The sequence below is a fragment of the Osmerus eperlanus genome, chromosome 25, assembly GCF_963692335.1.
Source record: "Osmerus eperlanus chromosome 25, fOsmEpe2.1, whole genome shotgun sequence".
Taxonomy (NCBI): domain Eukaryota; kingdom Metazoa; phylum Chordata; class Actinopteri; order Osmeriformes; family Osmeridae; genus Osmerus; species Osmerus eperlanus.
In genome coordinates this window covers 6,428,732-6,448,212 of record NC_085042.1, presented here as the reverse complement: position 1 = coordinate 6,448,212, position 19,481 = coordinate 6,428,732, and the positions used below count along the sequence as shown (strand labels likewise).

The 19,481-nt window shown below is 45.5% G+C and overlaps 2 protein-coding genes across 4 annotated transcripts; one reads left to right on the top strand and one right to left on the bottom strand.

Moving 5' to 3' along the window:
- Positions 1-796: 796 nt before the first annotated feature.
- figla (folliculogenesis specific bHLH transcription factor) lies at positions 797-2,718 on the bottom strand. Of its 2 annotated transcripts, XM_062451500.1 has the most exons (5): positions 2,604-2,718; positions 2,332-2,522; positions 1,728-1,874; positions 1,515-1,604; positions 797-1,144 (listed from the first exon to the last, which is right to left on the bottom strand). In XM_062451500.1, the coding sequence occupies exons 2-5, from the start codon at positions 2,515-2,517 to the stop codon at positions 908-910; spliced, it is 660 nt and encodes a 219-aa protein (XP_062307484.1). In that variant the 5' UTR covers positions 2,518-2,522; positions 2,604-2,718; the 3' UTR covers positions 797-907. The 2 variants fall into 2 exon arrangements, with proteins under 2 accessions (XP_062307484.1, XP_062307485.1); XM_062451501.1 differs by lacking the exon at positions 2,604-2,718 and having other exon boundaries at positions 2,332-2,532.
- A 1,468-nt stretch (positions 2,719-4,186) lies between these two features.
- Positions 4,187-18,993, top strand: hk2 (hexokinase 2). Of its 2 annotated transcripts, none has more exons than XM_062451292.1 (18): positions 4,187-4,362; positions 8,124-8,286; positions 9,358-9,506; positions 9,820-9,939; positions 10,176-10,271; positions 11,108-11,207; positions 12,200-12,383; positions 12,759-12,920; positions 13,381-13,614; positions 13,775-14,079; positions 14,383-14,531; positions 14,914-15,033; positions 15,343-15,438; positions 16,140-16,239; positions 16,393-16,576; positions 16,907-17,062; positions 17,619-17,855; positions 17,969-18,993. In XM_062451292.1, the coding sequence occupies exons 1-18, from the start codon at positions 4,309-4,311 to the stop codon at positions 18,111-18,113; spliced, it is 2,754 nt and encodes a 917-aa protein (XP_062307276.1). In that variant the 5' UTR covers positions 4,187-4,308; the 3' UTR covers positions 18,114-18,993. The 2 variants fall into 2 exon arrangements, with proteins under 2 accessions (XP_062307276.1, XP_062307275.1); XM_062451291.1 differs by lacking the exon at positions 4,187-4,362 and adding an exon at positions 5,240-5,519.
- Positions 18,994-19,481: the final 488 nt, after the last annotated feature.

The window sequence follows — 19,481 nt, the reverse complement described above, 5'->3', positions numbered from 1 at the left end:
TATTGAGGGTCTTAGAATTTATAATTGCATTTTATTGGAATTTATGTGATGTGGTTTTGGGTAGCATCATTAGCATTCCCCTTCCCTATAGTGGAGAAAAATGGGCATGGCATAGTTTTCCAAGGCATTACATAAAGTGTTAAGCAATCATTTTGAAGGATGCTTCTAGTACATGCTCTTGAATGAGTCTTCAGCTGACAGACCTTCTATAACAATACAGGTCACAGGGAACTATTTGCCTCCTCCGAGCTACAGGTAGAAGCTACTGAAGTTCTAAACGGGCGGGTACAAGACAGCCGAAGGAAGCTCGACGCTAACTGACGAAGAAGGGTGAAATTAGGTGAAGGATCGAAAAACCTACATTTGCCTGAAAGAGACTCCCTTTACCCAAACAATGGAGGACATCAATTGAATAACCCAGTTCAGATCAAGTGAATGTATTTTGAGCATTTCACGTTTTCTACCCATTAATCAGATATTCAAAGCTCTACACTGATTGCACCACCAATTGCACCCTTGCGTTAGCAGTTACCAGGTTGATCATGTCAGGGAAAGCTTCACCTGATTGGCTATTTTATTTTACCGCTTTTGCCTGAAGCCGAGTCCTTCTCTTTGACAATGCTGTGATGTCAGTCGATTTTTTAATAATGTTGACTTGAAAGTTGTGTCATTGCAGCAAAGTGATAGTTAGTGATACTATATATTTTAGTCAGTGATAATGAAGGTCCTTTCTCCAGTTCTAGGTCAAAGTCAGGAACACAGTAGTGTTAGTATTAGCCCAAGCACCATATATATTAGTTTACACTATAGTTGAAACAGTTTAGGTTGATGTAAGCAACGTCTGGTTACCCATTCTTTAGCCTCGTTCGACACCAATTTAACGTTCTAACAATTCGTCTTGGTCCATTTATGAAGTGGGAGCAAGTGGCTCCATGCTGGAGCCAACATAGTTGGTTTGTTCAGTTAGTACCATAGTCTGATCCGGGGCCACTTGGAGGATGTACTGGTAGGTGGGCACCACACAATGGTGCAACACCAGCCCACTCATGTCTCCATCCGTATCGCCATACTCTGCTGTGACTACAGGGACGGTCATGGTCATGGCATCTGTCACCTCTGCCTCGCCAGACACACCCTCCAGTATCTGTGTGTATGAGAGAGGGAGGTGTGTGTGTGGGGGGGGGGGGGGGGAGTGGAGAGGGAGGGGGATATCCGAGGTGGAGAGATGTAGTTGCAAATGAGTTATTTTCATTTCTGCAGTTCATATCTAGAGACGCGTGGGATGACATGAGATTGTTGTAAACACCAATTTCAACAACACCACTGAATTTAATGCCAGGGGAATCCCTGGTAGAATGTCAAAGCTTCCGTGTCCATCCTAAATGCACTTTAAGGGACTAGGACACACAAACCTCTGTCTTCGCAATAGAGAATGAAACCAGAGACTAACCTTCAGCATGTCAACATGGACAAAGCTGAAATTGCCTGGTGAAATCTGCTCTACGGCTAGTCACCTCATCCAATCTCCACATGTCACTGGCGATGCCATCAGTGGTCGCATAGTTGATAGCGTTCCTGAGGAAATCAGTGGGGCCTCCAGCATTCTGAAGAAAAACAAACTCTCAACAAGCAAGTATTTTTCATCCAGGCAAGGGACAAGCTCAAGGTGAGAGGCTGCATTTCTCGTAATGTAGTTCCAGCCAAGCGCCTGACAAGAAATAACTCACATTGTCGGAGTCCTGTAGTACAGCAACAAGTAGCCTTATGTATTCTGTGGCGGCCTTAAGAGTGTCTACTTTACTAGGCTTCCTGTCACGACGCATCAGAGGCACCATGCGCTTCAAACGAGAGAACATGCCATTTAAATTCCTTATCTGGAAAAAACAAGAACAATTCAGCCATTGGTCTAAACACTGCAGAGTTCAAATTCTGATACATATTGGCATTACAAAGTGATGATCAGTAGGGTTTGAATCAGGAGGGTCTGACCCCCCTAATTAAGACTTGGACCTCCCCAAAAGAGGTAAAAACAACATGAGTAGAACATTGGCTCGGTTAAGTTAATAATAATAATAATTTAAAAAAAAAGGTAGATCTGTCGTTGTGTGAGTTTAGGTTGCGGTCTACATCTATTGATGAGCTGAATTGAAACTTTGTTATTCACGTTTAGACTGCAACTCTGGTCAGCATATCCCTTTATTTTTTTTATTAATGTGCATCTATAAACACGGTTTTATAACCGTTAATCTGTAACTGGCGATGTACCATTTGGGGGACACTCTTTGACAGCCCCACAATATAAGATACTGTTCATTTTTCTTTCCCACTTACTCTCTGGCGTTCCTTGGCATTGACCATTTGTCTTCTCTTCACAATTTCACTCCAATCTTCTGCGTCCACATACTGGCCGTTGGAACCGCGTCTGAATTTTGTAACATTGCAGTGAATAGGGAGCACCGGCTCACCTATTGCTCGCATCAAAATGTCACCCATTATTTCAGCCTCTGGGACCCTCATTGGACCTATTGGAACTTAAAATGTTAAAGTTGACAATATTGGAGGTCTGTCAAAATTTGTATTTTGCCTGTGACTCCCAATGTTACCTGTCGTCACGGTAGTCCCCAATAATTACCCCCAAAAACATCAACCTGTGTTTAGCCAGCCTCTAATTAGGCTGGCTAACATAAACGCACGTGCTGTGCGCCAGGTCGCTAGCACTACGTCACCACTAGAGGTCATGACTCGTCATTGGGATTGTTTCATGGAACCTGAGATAAAATATATATATCATATATATATAATTGCACAATTGATATGAATACTTTTTTGATCAAGTCTAACAATGGGAGTATTGGTAATCTACGACATTGGCAACATTATCATAAATGGCGACACCACGACAGGACAGTAGTCACCAGTGGCGGTTCTACATTGAATTACACCCAGGGCGAGACGCCCTTCGCGCCCCCCCCCCCACCCCCCCGCCCCCCCATTGAAATCAAAAGGCTGTTGTGGTAAGACCGATTATGTTCTATACAGCTAAAACAGCCTGGGGTCAAATTGATACCAAACATAATAGGAGGGTTACATAAACATGCCCTTACACGCTAAATGTCTGTTATTACATGCTATATTAATATAACTTTTAGGGAGGAACACTTTTAGTTATGACGTTAAACTATACTTTGTCACGAAATATAGTTGTAGCAAATAGCAAATGTTCGTCTTTGAAACTACCTACAGATTTGAAAATTCCGTTGGCTAATTACAGGGCCTAACCTAATGAAAATAAATAATAACTGAACTTGTTACAGTTTTGTTGCAAAGCACACTATTATGGTGAAATGTTATCTCCTGTTTGTTGAGTTAAAACCGAAATATTGTTGTTGCATAGCAAGCATCATAGCAAAAAGGCTAACAAACGTAAGAGTTAGCCTATACCCATTTTTTTTTAATTCGCCATTTCACACAATAAAAACAAAACAAAAATGTGCAGGAACTTTAGGCCTATATTTATAATATTATGAATTGTCCGTTCCATTTGGGAGACCCAGTCAGATGAGCTGTCTGTCCCTCTCCCCTTTTTTCACACAGCTTCTGTGCACGGCACCTTCTCAGCAAGCAGGGGTGCCTGCAGCTGCCTGAAGGGGGCGCCAATTTGCCAATTCCCCACACAGTGAAATGATAGAAAAGAGAAAACCGCTTCGCGGCGCAGAGATTTTTATTTATTGATTTTATGCTCGTGCGCCCCCCACGTGACATGAAAAAATGCCGCCCCGGGCGGCTGCCCGGTCCGCCCGTGCCTAAAACCGCCCCTGGTAGTCACAGACAATACATGATACATTTTTGATTGTTGGTTATAAGTCTCATTATATATTTGAAAGCCTCCTTATTACAGTAACCAAAGGGGACAAATACAAGCTCATAAATATGAGCTGATCACCGCATTAAACGTGTATCCTTATTAGCCTATTAATTTGAAGACGAGAAATTGTTGTTTTGGAATATCTACATTTTTTTTTTTTTTTATGTACCATTTGATGTTTTCGACAATTATTTACATTATAAATAGAATGACTGTGATCCCTTTAAACTGTGGGTTATAAATAGTTAATCCACTAATACCTTCATCGCAGATTACCTAGTTATCCTACTATCCTACATCTTCGCTCTATCTCTCGCTCTCATTGACTGTGTGGCCTAGAAGACGAGAATTGAGGAGGGGTCCCTTCTATCTACCGACTGTGTCAAACTAACAGTTTGATCCAACTATTCCAAGGATTCGATCATACATTACCCTCGGCAACCATGAGCTCGAGCATGGATTATGATTTTATGGCGCCAGGGGAATACACAACCCATGTAAGGACACGTGGCTTGTCAAGACAAGTCTGCATCCACTGAATTCACATATTCTGCAGATGCTTTAAAACTGCTTTAATCAATATTTTAGAGGAATGCAAATGAATTGGAATAAAGAGAACTGTTGATGTACGAAATTGCAGGGCAAATATTCTGTGTAGCTGTCCAATGGGTCTTTGCACCCTGAGTGCTGGTATAATTACAGCCGCCTATTAACCTTGGGCTCAGATGGGTTATTATCCGTGGGCGACATTTTTCTTCTTTCAAATATTTCATGGAACACATGGAAATTGATACGGAGTACACTTTAGGATCAAACGAATGTGGGATATTTTCTACCCCGCTGGGACGGTGGACGGGGTTTGCGGTACTGTGTGTGGATGAGGCGACGGCCGTGCTGTGCCAGTGAACAAGAATGGGGTTCTGATCTGCGTCTATGCACCACCTTGCCTTCCCATGTTGTTATGTCAGTGACATTATAAATAGCAATAGGAATTGAATATAAAGCAATATGTGCTCGTCACCTGTGCCTTCACGTCAAGGTGATGCCAAACGCCTTGCCCCTGTGCCACTTCCATTTCATGATTTAAAACAGAACGAATGGCTGTGAAAAAAGAATAACACACAAACACACATACAACCACAGACCTACATACAACTAAACATTCAGATTGATAGGCCTAATGTGATTTTGTGTGTCACATGAATTCTCAAAATTGAGGGACGTTTTATAGAAGAGCAATGATATTGAAAGACATAGCCTGTCCAGTAATAAAATAGATAAAAGCGATGCGAATTTGTTAGCATCATCATTACCATAGTGTATTCGTGTACGCCACACCTTCCCTCTGGCCAATCGCCAGCAATGTCTTCGATGACGCGCAGAATACTCAAATTACTTTTTCGCAAGAAGTAGGTTGAAGTTACTGAGACTGATGACTTGAGCTAAAAGTTGAACCAAGTCAAAGTTTGTGCGTATAGATTTTTACAGGAGACTACGAGGGTGTGCAAGGTTATGACTGCCTGCTAAAGATATATCTGGAAAATTACTCTTGGAAAGAAATTGGCTTGCTAGCTATAAACAAGAACCGACAATGATAGCATCGCATCTGTTGGCTTACTACTTTACGGAACTCCACCATGACCAGGTGCAAAAAGTGAGTGGAAATACTTTTTGTTTATCGGTATCACAAAAGTAAAGCTAACCGGAAACCTATAACAGACTGGTTTATGGTGAACAGTCGGTAATAGTAAGGACTTTTAACAAAGATTAATTCATGTTTATTCACACATGTGATGTAGGCTGTCTTACGTCGGCATTGCGTCACGTCCAGCTACTTCAAATTTTTTATCCATCCAAATGAAAGCTCATTTAGTATTACCAGAGAATGTGCTCTGTTATTACCGATCTACTGGATTTAGATGATTTCTTATCAACTAATGTTGCCTCTGAGCGTTTGCTATCAGATCATAAAATCCACTTTTAAGTGGATGCTCAACCGAGGTAGCCTACGTGGAATATGACGTTGTCTTTGTCTTTTCATATATTGGGATTTCATAAATTAGCAAATCATGTTAGTAGTTGGCCTCCCAGAAGAGCTGGTCTCCCCATTACGTATAACCAGTTTGAAATATCTGGCTCAGATACAGTTTGCCAACATTTAAAGATACGTGCCTTTTGTGCGTCTTAAGAATTTGGTTGGTAAACGTTCAGTTGAACAGCAAGCTAAGCGTTCGCAACTTTGAAATGTGCTGTGGGGTTGTTGTAGCCTATGTAGCTGCTGAATATAATTTACTACATTCCTCGAGCACCAGCTGTTATTACTGCAATAAAATACTACATAGGCCTTTAAGTAGTTACTGGACTACCATGCAAGTCCCCCCGTGTATAGGGGTTGGGGCAGGCCTTGTTGGTCTAAAGGTTGGGGTTGTCATAGGGTTATATTGTGAAGGCTAGTTGGTATTAGAGTCATCTTGGATGGCATAGACAAGGCCAGATATTTATTAATTCATTTGATGATGTAACGTTATTCCTAAACTGTTTCACTCTGCAACAAGATAGGATACAGGCAGAGCTACAGAATGCTCTTCTTTATTTGTGACCTGCTTCTTCATGACAATGAAAATCGTGAATGACACAAGAGGCTATTGTTGATTTGACTGTTTCAACAGTCCTTCAGTACCCTCCCTTCTACCCCCCCCCCCCTCACATTCTATCTCCAGTGTCAGGTTTTATGGCTGTGCAGTCAGTATTTTCCCTGTTGCAAGCATTGTCTTTTGTCTGATTAATTGTATGTCTTGTGGCGAGGTAGTGTGGAGGACCCTGAGGCCAAGGTGACCGACCAGTTCATTTTCCTGACCTGTTGTCCTTATGCAAGCTCCCATTATGTTTAGCGGTGGTATCAAGGTGATAGTGTGTTTATTATTGGTACCAGACCACACATATTGAGACTGGAAAACCTCCACAGCAGCCAAGGTCTTCTAGCTCATATTACTCCAGTCAGGTTTCTGTTAAGAACAAGATGTCTCTGTTAAGACTCTCAACAGGAGGTGTAATCTACCCCCTTCACACTCCTCATCTGTTAATTTATTCCTCGCAAATAATTTTCAAATGGACAGTGTTTTTTCCCCAGTGTGTAGAAGTATAATTTACAGCTTGTGGCTCTGGGTAGAGTTGTAAACTATTTTGGTGTGACTGAGCTCAGGCCTGTAGTCTCATGTGTTTCCTAATGCTCTGAACCCTCCTGTCACATGCCTTTTGCAGAAGAGCTAGTTTAGCAAGTCAGAGGTTCCTGGAGTGTGAGGCGTGTGCTGTCGGGCCTCCAGTTCCTGTTGCGTACATGCTTCGAAGCCAAGCGGGCGGGGCTAGCTCAAACCAGGAAGCAGCACTCTTGTTTTACTAGAGGGAACTTGACTGAACAAAGTGTGGAGCTTTGATGATAATATTCGACATGTTTAGAGATGCTGCCAGTCTGCTGTCAGACAAATTGATTTTGGCCAATCAAACTGAAGCAAAGCTGGCATTTATCTTTTAGGTGTTTATACTTTAAAGGTCTGTTGTCAAGGTATTCAGGAAACTAAATTGGTGTGGTGTATAAAATAAATCATGTCATTTTTGGTGTCCACAAATTTCAAGATACTCAAATAATAATAATTGTAGTTGTCAAACATCCTCTTTTATAATCTGACTGCAGGTATTCTGAACACATTTTTGGTATCCATCCATTTTCACAACATCACAACCTACCTGTGCAAATGTCTGCCATTTTACAAAGGCAATAAAGTTACTTAAGTATTGAAGACATTGTTGATTTGGTTTGATAATCTGATCAAACTGGACATGTAATATGTGGAAGCCACTAGAAAATAATGATTAACTATACTACATGAAGTTATACCGTAATAAATTAAGGTTTTAGAAACAGATGGACTTGTTCATAGTTTACGCCCACGCATGCAAATGAATTCACAGTCACTCACACTAAACTCAGCGTTTATGTGCTAATTGGATGATCGACCATCTATAAAAAAAATCTTAGAGCTGATCTAGGGGACATTTATTAATCTGATTATTTCTAACTTTTCCATTTGAATTCTCCAGTAAATCATGTAGCACTCAAATCTATTGCCATAATTTAACAGTAGCTTAACCAGTTTAGCTAAATTGCTATTGTGTTCTGTTGAGAGATTTGTTGGCTTTATTTATTTAACAAATAAGTCTTCTTACGCATGTTTAACTCTGTCTCCCTCCTTCCATCCAGGTGGACAAGTACCTATACCATCTCCGTCTGTCCGAGGAGAGCCTGATGGATGTGTCGGTGAGATTCCGTCGGGAAATGGACAAGGGCCTTGGTCGTGACACCAACCCTACGGCAGCTGTTAAGATGCTGCCTACGTTTGTTCGCTCTACTCCCGATGGAACAGGTGAGAAACGGCCCGAAGAGATATTGCTGCAGAGATATTTCACACGAGGGGATTCTGTAAGTCCTCCGTCTTTCAACCTCACAGTCGAGAGAGAGAGAGAGAGAGAGAGGGAGAGAGGGAGAGAGATAGGGAGGGAGGGAGGGAGAGAGAGAGAGAGAGAGAGAGAGAGAGAGAGAGAGAGAGAGGGAGAGAGGGAGAGAGGGAGAGAGGGAGAGAGGGAGAGAGAGAGAGAGAGAGAGAGAGAGAGAGAGAGAGAGAGAGAGAGAGAGAGAGAGAGAGATCTCTTCTTGGAAGCAAATAAGTACAGCTGTTTGAGAAGAAGGGGTTAGGAAGTCATTAGAAAGAGTATTGGTCCTCCTGTCTCAGAATGACCTGTGATGTTTGGTGAGTTACAAATCTTCTGTTTACCCAGCTTGTTGACTGAGGTCATTGTTGACCTCAAACTGGCAGATAAGAAAGCTTCCTTACAGAGAGAAACTTTTCCTATTAGTTTCTGGCTCTCTTTCCAGGTTCCCGTTTTCCTGTCTGTCTTTCTTTCTTCAAGCTAAGTTTCTGAAGCGAAATATTCAAAGTGTAGGAATGCATTGTGTAACAAGGAGTTCTGTGAGGTTTAAAGTATTTGAAGGTAGCCTACTTACTTGCGGTTCCCGTGTTTTATAAACAGTATTCTGTTACACCCACGATATAAAGCTCTCACAATATAACACTTAACATTTTCTTTTGGTTTCTTCATGATATTCGGACCTGAGCTAAGGTCAGATGCTTTGATGATTTAGCCTACACTGGGCTGACGTTTAAAATCGTATGATTTTGTTTAGAGTTTATTTTTTTATTGTGCAGGTAAGGGAATGCTGGCTGTGTTGGGTTCTATTTCATCTCGTCATATACTGGTCAAAGTCCTTTGGATGGTTTTAAAGCCACTGTTAGACTCTATTCCTGTTATCTGTTATATACCCGGTCAGTCATTGAGATCAAATTAAAATGTACAATAACTAGGCTACCTGGTAATAACACACACTCAAGTACTTCTTTCTAGCCTTTACATAAGTGTGTGTGTGTGTTTGTCACCAGAAAAGGGAGACTTTTTGGCCCTTGACCTTGGTGGGACCAACTTCCGTGTCCTGCTGGTGAAGGTCTCAGACAATGGTAAGCAGAAGGTGCAAATGGAGAACCAGATCTACGTCATTCCTGAGGGCCTGATGAGGGGCAGCGGGACAGAGGTGAGAGCCCCTCACGCACACACACAACACACACCTGTACTACCCAACACTGCACCACACACACCTGTTACTACCCAACACTGCGCCACACACACACACACACGACACACCCGTTACTGTCCAACACTGTGCAACACACACACCTGTTACTACCTAACACTGCACCACACATTCACTCACACACACACACAACACACTCGTTACTGCCCAACACTGCGCCACACACACGAGTCGTTGTATACATAAACCTCCTTTTCCAAGTACAATTTCTTATCAATTATCTACTTATGTTTTCATTTGTTTGTTACTTTAGCTCTTCGACCACATTGCGGAGTGTCTTGCCAACTTCCTGGATAAGCTGGGCATAAAAGACAAGAAACTTCCTCTCGGCTTCACATTCTCCTTCCCCTGCCAGCAGAACAAGCTGGACGAGGTAAGGGAGGGGGGCTTCAACAGACATGGGTTTCAAAATTGTTCAAGCTGGAGTAATGCAGCTTGGTTATTCTTAAGTGAGAGTATGAATGCTAAGTCTTCTCTCAGGACCAAAGACAGGGTTTTGATTTGGAAACAGAAATAAAGACAAACTGCAAAAAAAAAAAAAAGATTAATTGACATGAATGAAACATGCATGTGATGTGTTTAGTTAACTGTGTGTTTGCATTGGTACAGAGTATCCTGGTGTCGTGGACTAAGGGGTTCAGGTCCAGTGGCGTGGAGGGGCAGGACGTGGTCAGCCTGCTAAGGAAAGCCATCGCAAGGCGAGGGGTGAGGACACATGCCTGGCGCTGCGGTACAGGGGCTGGGGGCTAGGAGCTGGGAGTTGGGGGTTAGGAGTTGGGGGCTGGGAGCTGGGGGCTAGGAGCTGGGGGCTAGGAACTGGGGGCTAGGAGCTGGGGGCTAGGAGCTGGGGGCTAGGAGCTGGGGGCTAGGAGCTGGGGGTTAGGAGCTGGGGGCTAGGAGCTGGGGGTTAGGAGCTTGGAGTTGGGGGTTAGGAGCTGGGGGCTAGGAGCTGGGGGGTTAGGAGCTGGGGGCTAGGAGCTGGGGGTTAGGAGCTTGGAGTTGGGGGTTAGGAGCTGGGGGCTAGGAGCTGGGGGGTTAGGAGCTGGGGGCTAGGAGCTGGGGGCTGGGGGCTAGGAGCTGGGGGCTGGGAGCTGGGGGCTAGGAGCTGGGGGCTAGGAGCTGGGGGCTAGGAGCTGGGGGCTAGGAGCTGGGGGCTGAACTGGGGCCAAATGAACACTCAATTAAAAAAATGACTTACTCAAAACAAAGTAAAACAGATGTGTAATAGTGTGTGTGTGTGTGTGTGTGTGTTAGCTGCAGGCTCATCCACAAACATTCAGGGAAATGTAATCATCTATGCAACATTGCCAAAACAGAAGCAACTCTAAATGAAGCACTAGAGAATTGAGCTAAGCAGTCCATTCAGTAGCAATAACCCCCCCCCACGGCAGATCAACCCAAACATGAATCACGAGCAAAACTGTATACAAAACAGTATATATAGTGTTCAAAGACTGTGGCTGAAGGGTGCTTCTCTGTGTGCTATTCTCTCTTGTCTGTCCATCATCCTATTCCAATGTTATGTTCTATCTCTTCCCCAGGACTTTGATATCGATATTGTAGCTGTGATTAATGACACTGTCGGCACCATGATGACCTGTGGCTATGACGACCATCACTGCGAAATAGGTCTCATCGTAGGTGAGTAGAAGGTGTGTATGTGTGTCAGTTAGCCTAGAGCAGTGGTTCTCAACCCTGATCCTCAGGTACCCCCTGTCCTGTATGTTTTAGATGTTTCCCTTCTCCAACACACCTGATTCAAATGAATGGGTCGTTATCTAGTTATGCAGAAGCCTGCTAACGACCATTAATTTGAATCAGGTGTGTTGGAACAGGGAAATATCTAAAACATGCAGGACAGTGGCACCTGAGGACCTGGGGCCCGTTCTCCGTACGTCGCTTATTACATCCGAGATCAAATGACACATCCAAGACGACTTCATCTTGCTAATCATGATCTGGCTAATTCGGTTTTTCGAACACCCATGTTGTTTATAATTAGTATAGCTGTTCGGTTTCATGTTAAATTCTGCTAATTATTCTTGCACCTTCTGCAACAGGTTCCTGTAGTAAAAACGGACAAGACATGTCTGTGATGGACTTCCTGTATCACCTCTGCTTGTAAAGCCTCAATCTAATCGTGTTTACATAAAATAAACCTGCTCCCGAGCAGGTTTAAGCTTACGGACCTGTTGCTATGACTGCAAGTCCAGGATGAGCTTCGAAGAACCGAACAATCCAAGATAATGACAAATCATCAACAATCAAATCCAGCTAACTGAGTTAGCGACGTACGGAGAACTGGCCCCCAGGTTGAGAACCACTGGCCTAGAGCAACAAATAGCTACATCACAGTTTCAAAGATATTCCCTTAAGGAAAGCTGGAAAGTATCAATAACGTTGGCCTTCAAATTGGAGTCAAGCTGATTAAGACATGGCCCCTTGTCTATTAGAGTGTCGACTCCAATAGATTTCTGTACAATACAAGGTCGCCCTCCCATTCCAGACCCAGATTAGATATGCCGGCTCCATCATGCATCAAGAGCCCTTAAGGGAACACGGGGATTAGTATAACTGCATATGTTAGCTGCCTGAGCTAGCCTCCAGCTTCCCTGCCTTGTCTTTCCCCTCAGGCACCGGCACCAACGCCTGCTACATGGAGGAGATGCGGCACCTGGAGCTGGTGGAGGGCGACGAGGGCCGCATGTGCGTCAACATGGAATGGGGCGCGTTCGGGGACGACGGCTCCCTCGACGACCTGCGCACCGACTTTGACCGCGAGATCGACGCCGGCTCCCTCAACCCGGGGAGGCAGCTGTGAGTGGCAGCTTCGTTAACCGTTTTCGAGTGCGTGTGTGCGATTTCTCTAATTGTCACTGGGTTGTTGTTTTTCTGAAGGGGGGTAAGGAAGATGCAGCCTCCATATTTGAAGCAGTTTCTGTGTGTGTGTGTGTGTGTGTGTGTGTGTGTGAGTGAGTGTGTGTCTTCAGATGGAACATCCGGTTAATACAATACACTTCAGTCAGAGTGAGCCTCTTTATTAACCAGATGTTCCATCCATGTACAATCTGTGGTTTCGACTAATGGGTGAAATGGGTAGGACGGTTCATGTAGCAGGGGTGTTCCTGTAGCATGCGTGTTTGTTTGAGTGCTTATTTGTGTGTACCCCCCCCCCCCCCACCCCACCCCCAGGTTTGAAAAGATGATCAGTGGCATGTACATGGGGGAGCTGGTCAGGCTGATCCTGGTGAAGATGGCCAAGGAACAGCTCCTGTTCCAGGGACACACCACCCCCTCCCTGCTCACCACGGGGCACTTCAAAACAAGCTTCGTCTCTGCCATCGAGAACGACAAGTCAGTCGTGTGTGTGTGTGTGTGTGTGTGTGTGTGTACTGAGGGAGTAAAACCTTGGGGGTTGCCTGACTGTTTATCTCTGCGGGATCACCTTTTCTTTGAAATATTTTTGTAATTACTCAGCAAGTGTCAAATCAAGTGTAAAGTATGTGCCATACCATAATCGTTTATTCCAGTGTGAATGGTATTTCGATTTACAATGTGACCTCGGATAAGAACAAACCTATTAGTTTTACAAGCACCACACTAAGCCATGACGAGCCACTCCAAATGCCACTAGCAACGAGTGATATGGTTTAGTAATTGCTTCTCAAGAACACATGTTTCAAAAATAACCCATACTGAGCCGGTCTCTGTGTGTGTGTGTCCTGGCATGCGTGCGCATGTATGTGCGTGCGTGTGTGCTGGGTCCGTTTGTGTGGAACGTGTGTGTGTGGTGCGTGTGTGACGGGCCACGCAGGGACAAGGACGGTCTGGTGAGTGCAGAGCAGGTGCTCCTGGAGCTGGGCCTGGCTCCGTCTGCCGAGGACTGCGTGGCCGCCCAGAGGGTGTGCCAGATCGTGTCGACCCGCGCCGCCCACCTGTGTGCCGCCACGCTGGCCGCCGTGCTGAGGCAGATCCGAGATAACAAGGCGGCCGAGAGGCTGAGAACCACCATCGGCGTCGACGGCTCCGTGTACAAAAGCCACCCGCAGTGAGTGCCGCTGTGGAGGGCGTGCAGAGGGCACACACACAACCGCACACACACACACAGTCTGGCCTTTTGACACGGCGGCAGCAAAGGGAGCAGCTGTTTGGTTTCCAGGCGTCAGACACCCCTGACCCCCCCTCCCTCGACACCTCTGGGTTTCAAGGTTCGCCCGGAGGCTCCACAAGCTGGTGCGACGGCTGGTGCCGGACTGCGACGTTCGCTTCCTGCGCTCGGAGGACGGCAGCGGGAAGGGCGCCGCCATGGTGACGGCGGTGGCGTACCGCTTGGCGGCGCAGCAGACGGAGAGGCAGCGCATCCTGGACTCGCTGCGGCTCGGCCGCGAGCAGCTGCTGGAGGTGAAGAGGAGGATGGGGGAGGAAATGACCCGAGGCCTGGACAGGAAGTCGCATCAGGACGCCACCGTCAAAATGCTGCCCACCTACGTCACGTCCACCCCCGACGGCACAGGTCAGAGGTCAAGACGCTCGCCAGAAGAAGAAGGTCCTTAAATGTTGTAGGGAGGGATGGAAGGATATTAGATGGATGGAGGGATATAGGGATGGATACCATATTTTTGTGGTTATAGATGTCAGAAATGTGCAATTGATTTGTTCTGTGGGCTTGGGGGGGGATTTGTGACAAGGTGTTTGTGTGGCTTTGAGGGTGATGATTAGTTTGCTAGAGACGTGTGTGTGGATGGGGGGGGGGGGGGGTGACAAAGTGTGTGAGTGCGTGTGGGAACACACCTGAAATGTTGTGTGCCTTCATCAGAGCGTGGAGACTACCTGGCTCTGGATCTGGGCGGGACTAACTTCCGGGTGCTGCTGGTGCGCGTGCGGGGGGGCAAGAGACGCAGCGTGGAGATGCACAACAAGATCTACGCCATCCCCCAGGACACCATGCAGGGGACCGGAGAGGAGGTAGAGGGGGAGGGAGGGTAGAGAGATGGAGGAGGAAATTAGGTGGGGTGGGGTGCGATAGAGACTGCTGGGCAGGAGAGGAATTAGAGGGGGGGGGGACGACACCTAATTGTGCTCTTTCTTCTCTCTTTGGTTTGTTAGTTATGTGAAAGGGAAAGGGCTACTTATTCTAGGTGTTGTTTTCCTATCTTTCCTTTCCAGTTCTATGGGCATATGTGAAGCCCTCTGTGACATGCTTGCGTGTAAAAAGGGCTATACAAATACATTTGATTTGATTTATCTTCAGCTTCCTCTCCTGAACGCACGTATCAATGGAGCTAGTGGTGGGTGGAGCTGGGGTTGTCTGGCTTCTGTTGCAATTGTTTTTTTTTTTGTGTTGCAGCTGTTTGACCACATTGTGCAGTGCATCGCTGATTTCTTGGAGTACATGGGCATGAAAGGAGCATCCCTCCCTCTGGGCTTTACATTCTCCTTCCCCTGTCATCAAAACAAACTAGACCAGGTAAGAGGCTGTGAACGCAAATATGTCCGACTTTCCTTTCACTGCTTAAAAAAAAGCACAAATCAGGCCTGTCAATGGATTGAATCATCAACGGAACATCTTATTTTTCCCAAAATCTTTTTGAACCCCCCCTACTCTGCCTCTCCTGTATTCTACTCTGCCTCTCCTGTATCCCACTCTGCCTCTCTTCTACTCTACTCTGCCTCTCCTGTATTCCACTCTGCCTCTCTTCTACTCTACTCTGCCTCTCTTCTACTCTACTCTGCCTCTCTTCTACTCTACTCTGCCTCTCCTGTATTCCACTCCCAGGGTATCCTGCTGAAGTGGACCAAGGGTTTCAAAGCCTCGGGCTGTGAGGGGGAGGATGTGGTGGCTCTGCTGAAGGATGCCATCCGCCGTAGAGAGGTCAGGGGTCTCTCTCCACTAAATGTGTATAACATTTACATTTACATTTAGTCATTTAGCAGACGCTCTTATCCAGAGCGACTTACAGTAAGTACAGGGACATTCCCCCCGAGGCAAGTAGGGTGAAGTGCCTTGCCCAAGGACACAACGTCAGTTGGCATGACCGGGAATCGAACTGGCAACCTTCGGATTACTAGCCCGACTCCCTCACCGCTCAGCCAACTGACTCCCTATAAATACTGTCTATACACATATGCCCATATGTTAACAGTATATTCCTATGTGTATATATACAGTGTCAATATATACAGTGTATACCATACACTTTATAGAAATTTAAATGTATGTTTTGATCAGTTGAGCCAACATAAATTCTCATTAGTTTTCTTTTTAATGTGTACATGATCAGTTGTCTTATCCTTATACTTGGCATGCTTAGAATCGCACAATTCCGCTAGCAGAATCATCTGTTGTTCAAAACAGTGAAGACGTTTTGAGTTCCCGCTGTCTTATTCAAGTTATGTTGTCAGTTCCTTTTTAGTGCCTCTTAGGCAATCAATCAACCGCAAGAAAGGGTGTGATTCTTTTCTCAAAAGGGGTGCTATTGATTTCCAAACAATTTCTGTCATTTGTCTCGCAAGGCATACTTGTTTGTGTGAATGATCAATGTTGACATATTTCCGCTCCCCGTGGGTGGACAGGAGTTTGACCTGGACGTGGTCGCCGTGGTGAACGACACCGTGGGGACCATGATGACCTGCGGCTACGAGGACCGCCTCTGTGAGGTGGGCCTCATCGTAGGTGAGTCTCTGTCTGTGTCTCTGGCTCTCCATCTCCAGCTCTAGCTTTGTCCATCTCCTTCTCTCTACCTCGGTGTCTCTATCTGTGTGTGTTTCTCTCTCTCTCTGTCTCTCTCTGTCTCTGACGTCCCCTCTGTCTCCTTGCCGTCCTCAGGCACCGGCACAAACGCCTGCTACATGGAGGAGATGGAGAACGTGGAGCTGGTGGAGGGCGACGAGGGCCGCATGTGCGTCAACATGGAGTGGGGCGCGTTCGGCGAGCGTGGGGAGCTAGACGAGTTTTGCACCGAGTTTGACAGAGTGGTGGACGACCGGTCAACTAATCCGGGCAAACAGAGGTGCGTACTAGTTCAGATTCCTCATTGTTGTTCAGTTCTCTATTCATATTTATAAAGATATATATGTTGTAAACAATAATAGCTCATTGAGGATTGTGATGTATTTACTATTTATTGCTTAGAAAGTTGGAAGTAGGAAGTTGTCACGAGGAGCTTAACCCTATGTACAAATTGGAGTAAACTGCAAATACACCCTGGCTTGTCCGTGTCTATGACTTCCTATTTGAGGCCAGCGAGCCTACCCTGGGCTTTAGAGAGGATGACATTTTCTTCTAAATTGCGATCGTTGGCTAGATCGTTTTTCCAATAATCTGTCTTTCCTTCTCTCAGGTATGAGAAGATGATCAGTGGTATGTACCTTGGGGAGGTGGTGAGGAACGTTCTGCTGGACTTCACCTCCAAGGGCTTGCTCTTCAGAGGCAAGCTGTCTGAGCGCCTCAAGACCAGAGGCATATTTGAGACCAAGTTTCTCTCCCAGATCGAAAGGTAGCGTGTTTGGATACCTGCAGCCTGTGTGTGTGAGTGGGATTATCGCTGTGGAAAGCCAGTAGGTTTTTTATTAAAAGCAAAGAAAGGCGTCGAGAGAGAGGGGGGGTGGAGAGGGAGAGGAGGGGGGATAGAGAGAGAGCCCCTCTTAATCTCTGTTTGACAAAACAGTTCCAACTCCACAGTTCCTCCTTTACAGAAACATTGATCTCCTTTTATTGCTGGTGGTTCCAGCCACAGGGATGTCTGGATCAGACATATTAAACAAATACACTATTATATTCGAAAAGTGCTTCTTTGAGTAGCATTTAAAGATTTAAAAGGAATCGGAAAAAAAATCCTTATCTTTTGTCATCACAGAGAGAACTCCAGATATCAGTGTGTAATTCCTGTGTGTGTGTGTGTACTCACCCTAGGCGGATCTGAAAGCACGTGCTATCGATCACATTGCACAGGCTTTGTAATTCTTGTATTCCAGTGTATGTACTGGTAGCAAGTGCGCTAACCCTCCACACGCTTCCTTTGTCACCCTTCTCCCCCCCCCCCCCCCCTCCAGTGACCGCCTGGCCCTGAGGCAGGTGCGCTCCATCCTGCAGCACCTGGGCCTGACCAGCTCCACCTGTGAGGACAGCATCCTGGTGAAGGAGGTATGCAGCGTGGTGGCCCGCCGCGCCGCCCAGCTCTGTGGCGCCGGCATGGCCGCCGTGGTCGACAAGATCCGGCTCAACCGCAACCTGGAGCATCTTCGTGTCACCGTGGGTGTGGACGGCACCCTGTACAAGCTGCACCCACAGTGAGTGACAGCGAAGTTTCTTTCGAAAATTTCTTTCGCCACTTTTTTGGGGGGGGAGGATCGTCCTGGTTCACGTGTCTTGTCTCCTTTGTCTCTCGCCCCTCTCTCCACAGTTTCTCCAGTGTCATGCACGACACAGTGTTGGATCTCGCGCCACAGTGCGAGGTGACCTTCCTCCAGTCGGAGGACGGCAGCGGGAAGGGAGCGGCGCTCATCACGGCGGTGGCATGCAGGATCAGGGACGCGGGCCAGCACTGAGGTGGCGCCACCGTGTGGATGGGAGGATAAAGGGAAACGGACTGAGATGATACGCTGAAAGATTCTATATGCTTTGATGAAATGTTGCTGATTTAGTTGGGTCTTCACAACGTACAGAAGAGACTGCAACTGAATGATACTTGATGAGTGATACTTGCAACTGAATGTGACCATTGATACGTGTCTCTTTTAAATGCATTTCATAAAATATAATACTCTTAGAGTGTTGTCCTTATCTTACTAATGGAACATGTCTGTCTTGAACTGATTTAGGAAGGAGAATTAACGTTCACACTATTTGTTGGTTAGTATATTAGCTGTCAAGCGGTTTAGAAAACTCATTTTATTTCCCCTGTCAATGTAGACCCATATTGTGATTGTGACTCCTGCGGTTGTTCTGTGCCTGAAGGATTTTCTTCCTCTTTGTTGAGACCATCTCTTAGTCTTGATTTGTTTATAAGGATAGCACAATTCTTTAATGTTGCTCTCTCTGACCTGTATGTGGGTAGCACATAAATTTCGTTTTTTTTACATAATCCAGTTGAAACTGGTACCTGTATGCTACCTCCAGCTATATAATCAACATACTGTGGTAATAATGACCATTCAGTGAGATTGCACAGTGCCTGTATAGGAAGTGATGCGTGCTCCAGATGCAGAGCGGGAGCAGGTGGGTGGACAGCAGAAGAGACCAAAGAGGTCGAGTGCGGGGTGAAATCAAGCAGTTGCCGGAGCCGATCAACTGAGCATCTGTGATCTCAAACACCTCTTTGGAAAGACAGCTGCAACACGGGTTCAAAAAGGTCTTGCTCACAAGGAAGGGACTCTTAAGTCATTCGATCCAAAGATATTTTGATAAAAGGTTTACCTTTTAATTGTTTTGTTTTTTTCAAGTCCAATTTTGATCCCTGAATCCTAAAGCGGTACACTTACAAAGGTTATTGGTATTGATTATTGGTTTTAGCACTATTACCAGTGCCATGATTGTAGTTAATACCTATTTGATTGCAACACAATTCCTGTGCCTCAAACCAACTAATGCCTGATCTCCTTTAAAAAGGATAAAATGCTATTTTTATCAGTTAAGCACACATCAGGACAGGGTTAAGTACCTTGTGCAGCTGCTTTTTTAAGAGTGAGAACAATTTATAGGCTTGGAAATAGCAAGTAGGTCTGTGTATAAGGCCGGAAGGACTATTCAACAGTCAAATCAAATTGTGTATTTAAAAAATCCTGTAGAAATGAGTTATCCTGCTTTGCCCACAGCCCTTTCAAACCAAGACATGCATGAGTTTGATCTTGAATACACCTTTGAAGCCGGATGTATTCTAAGCTTCTGAGTCCGTTGATTTTTTTTATTTGACTCTG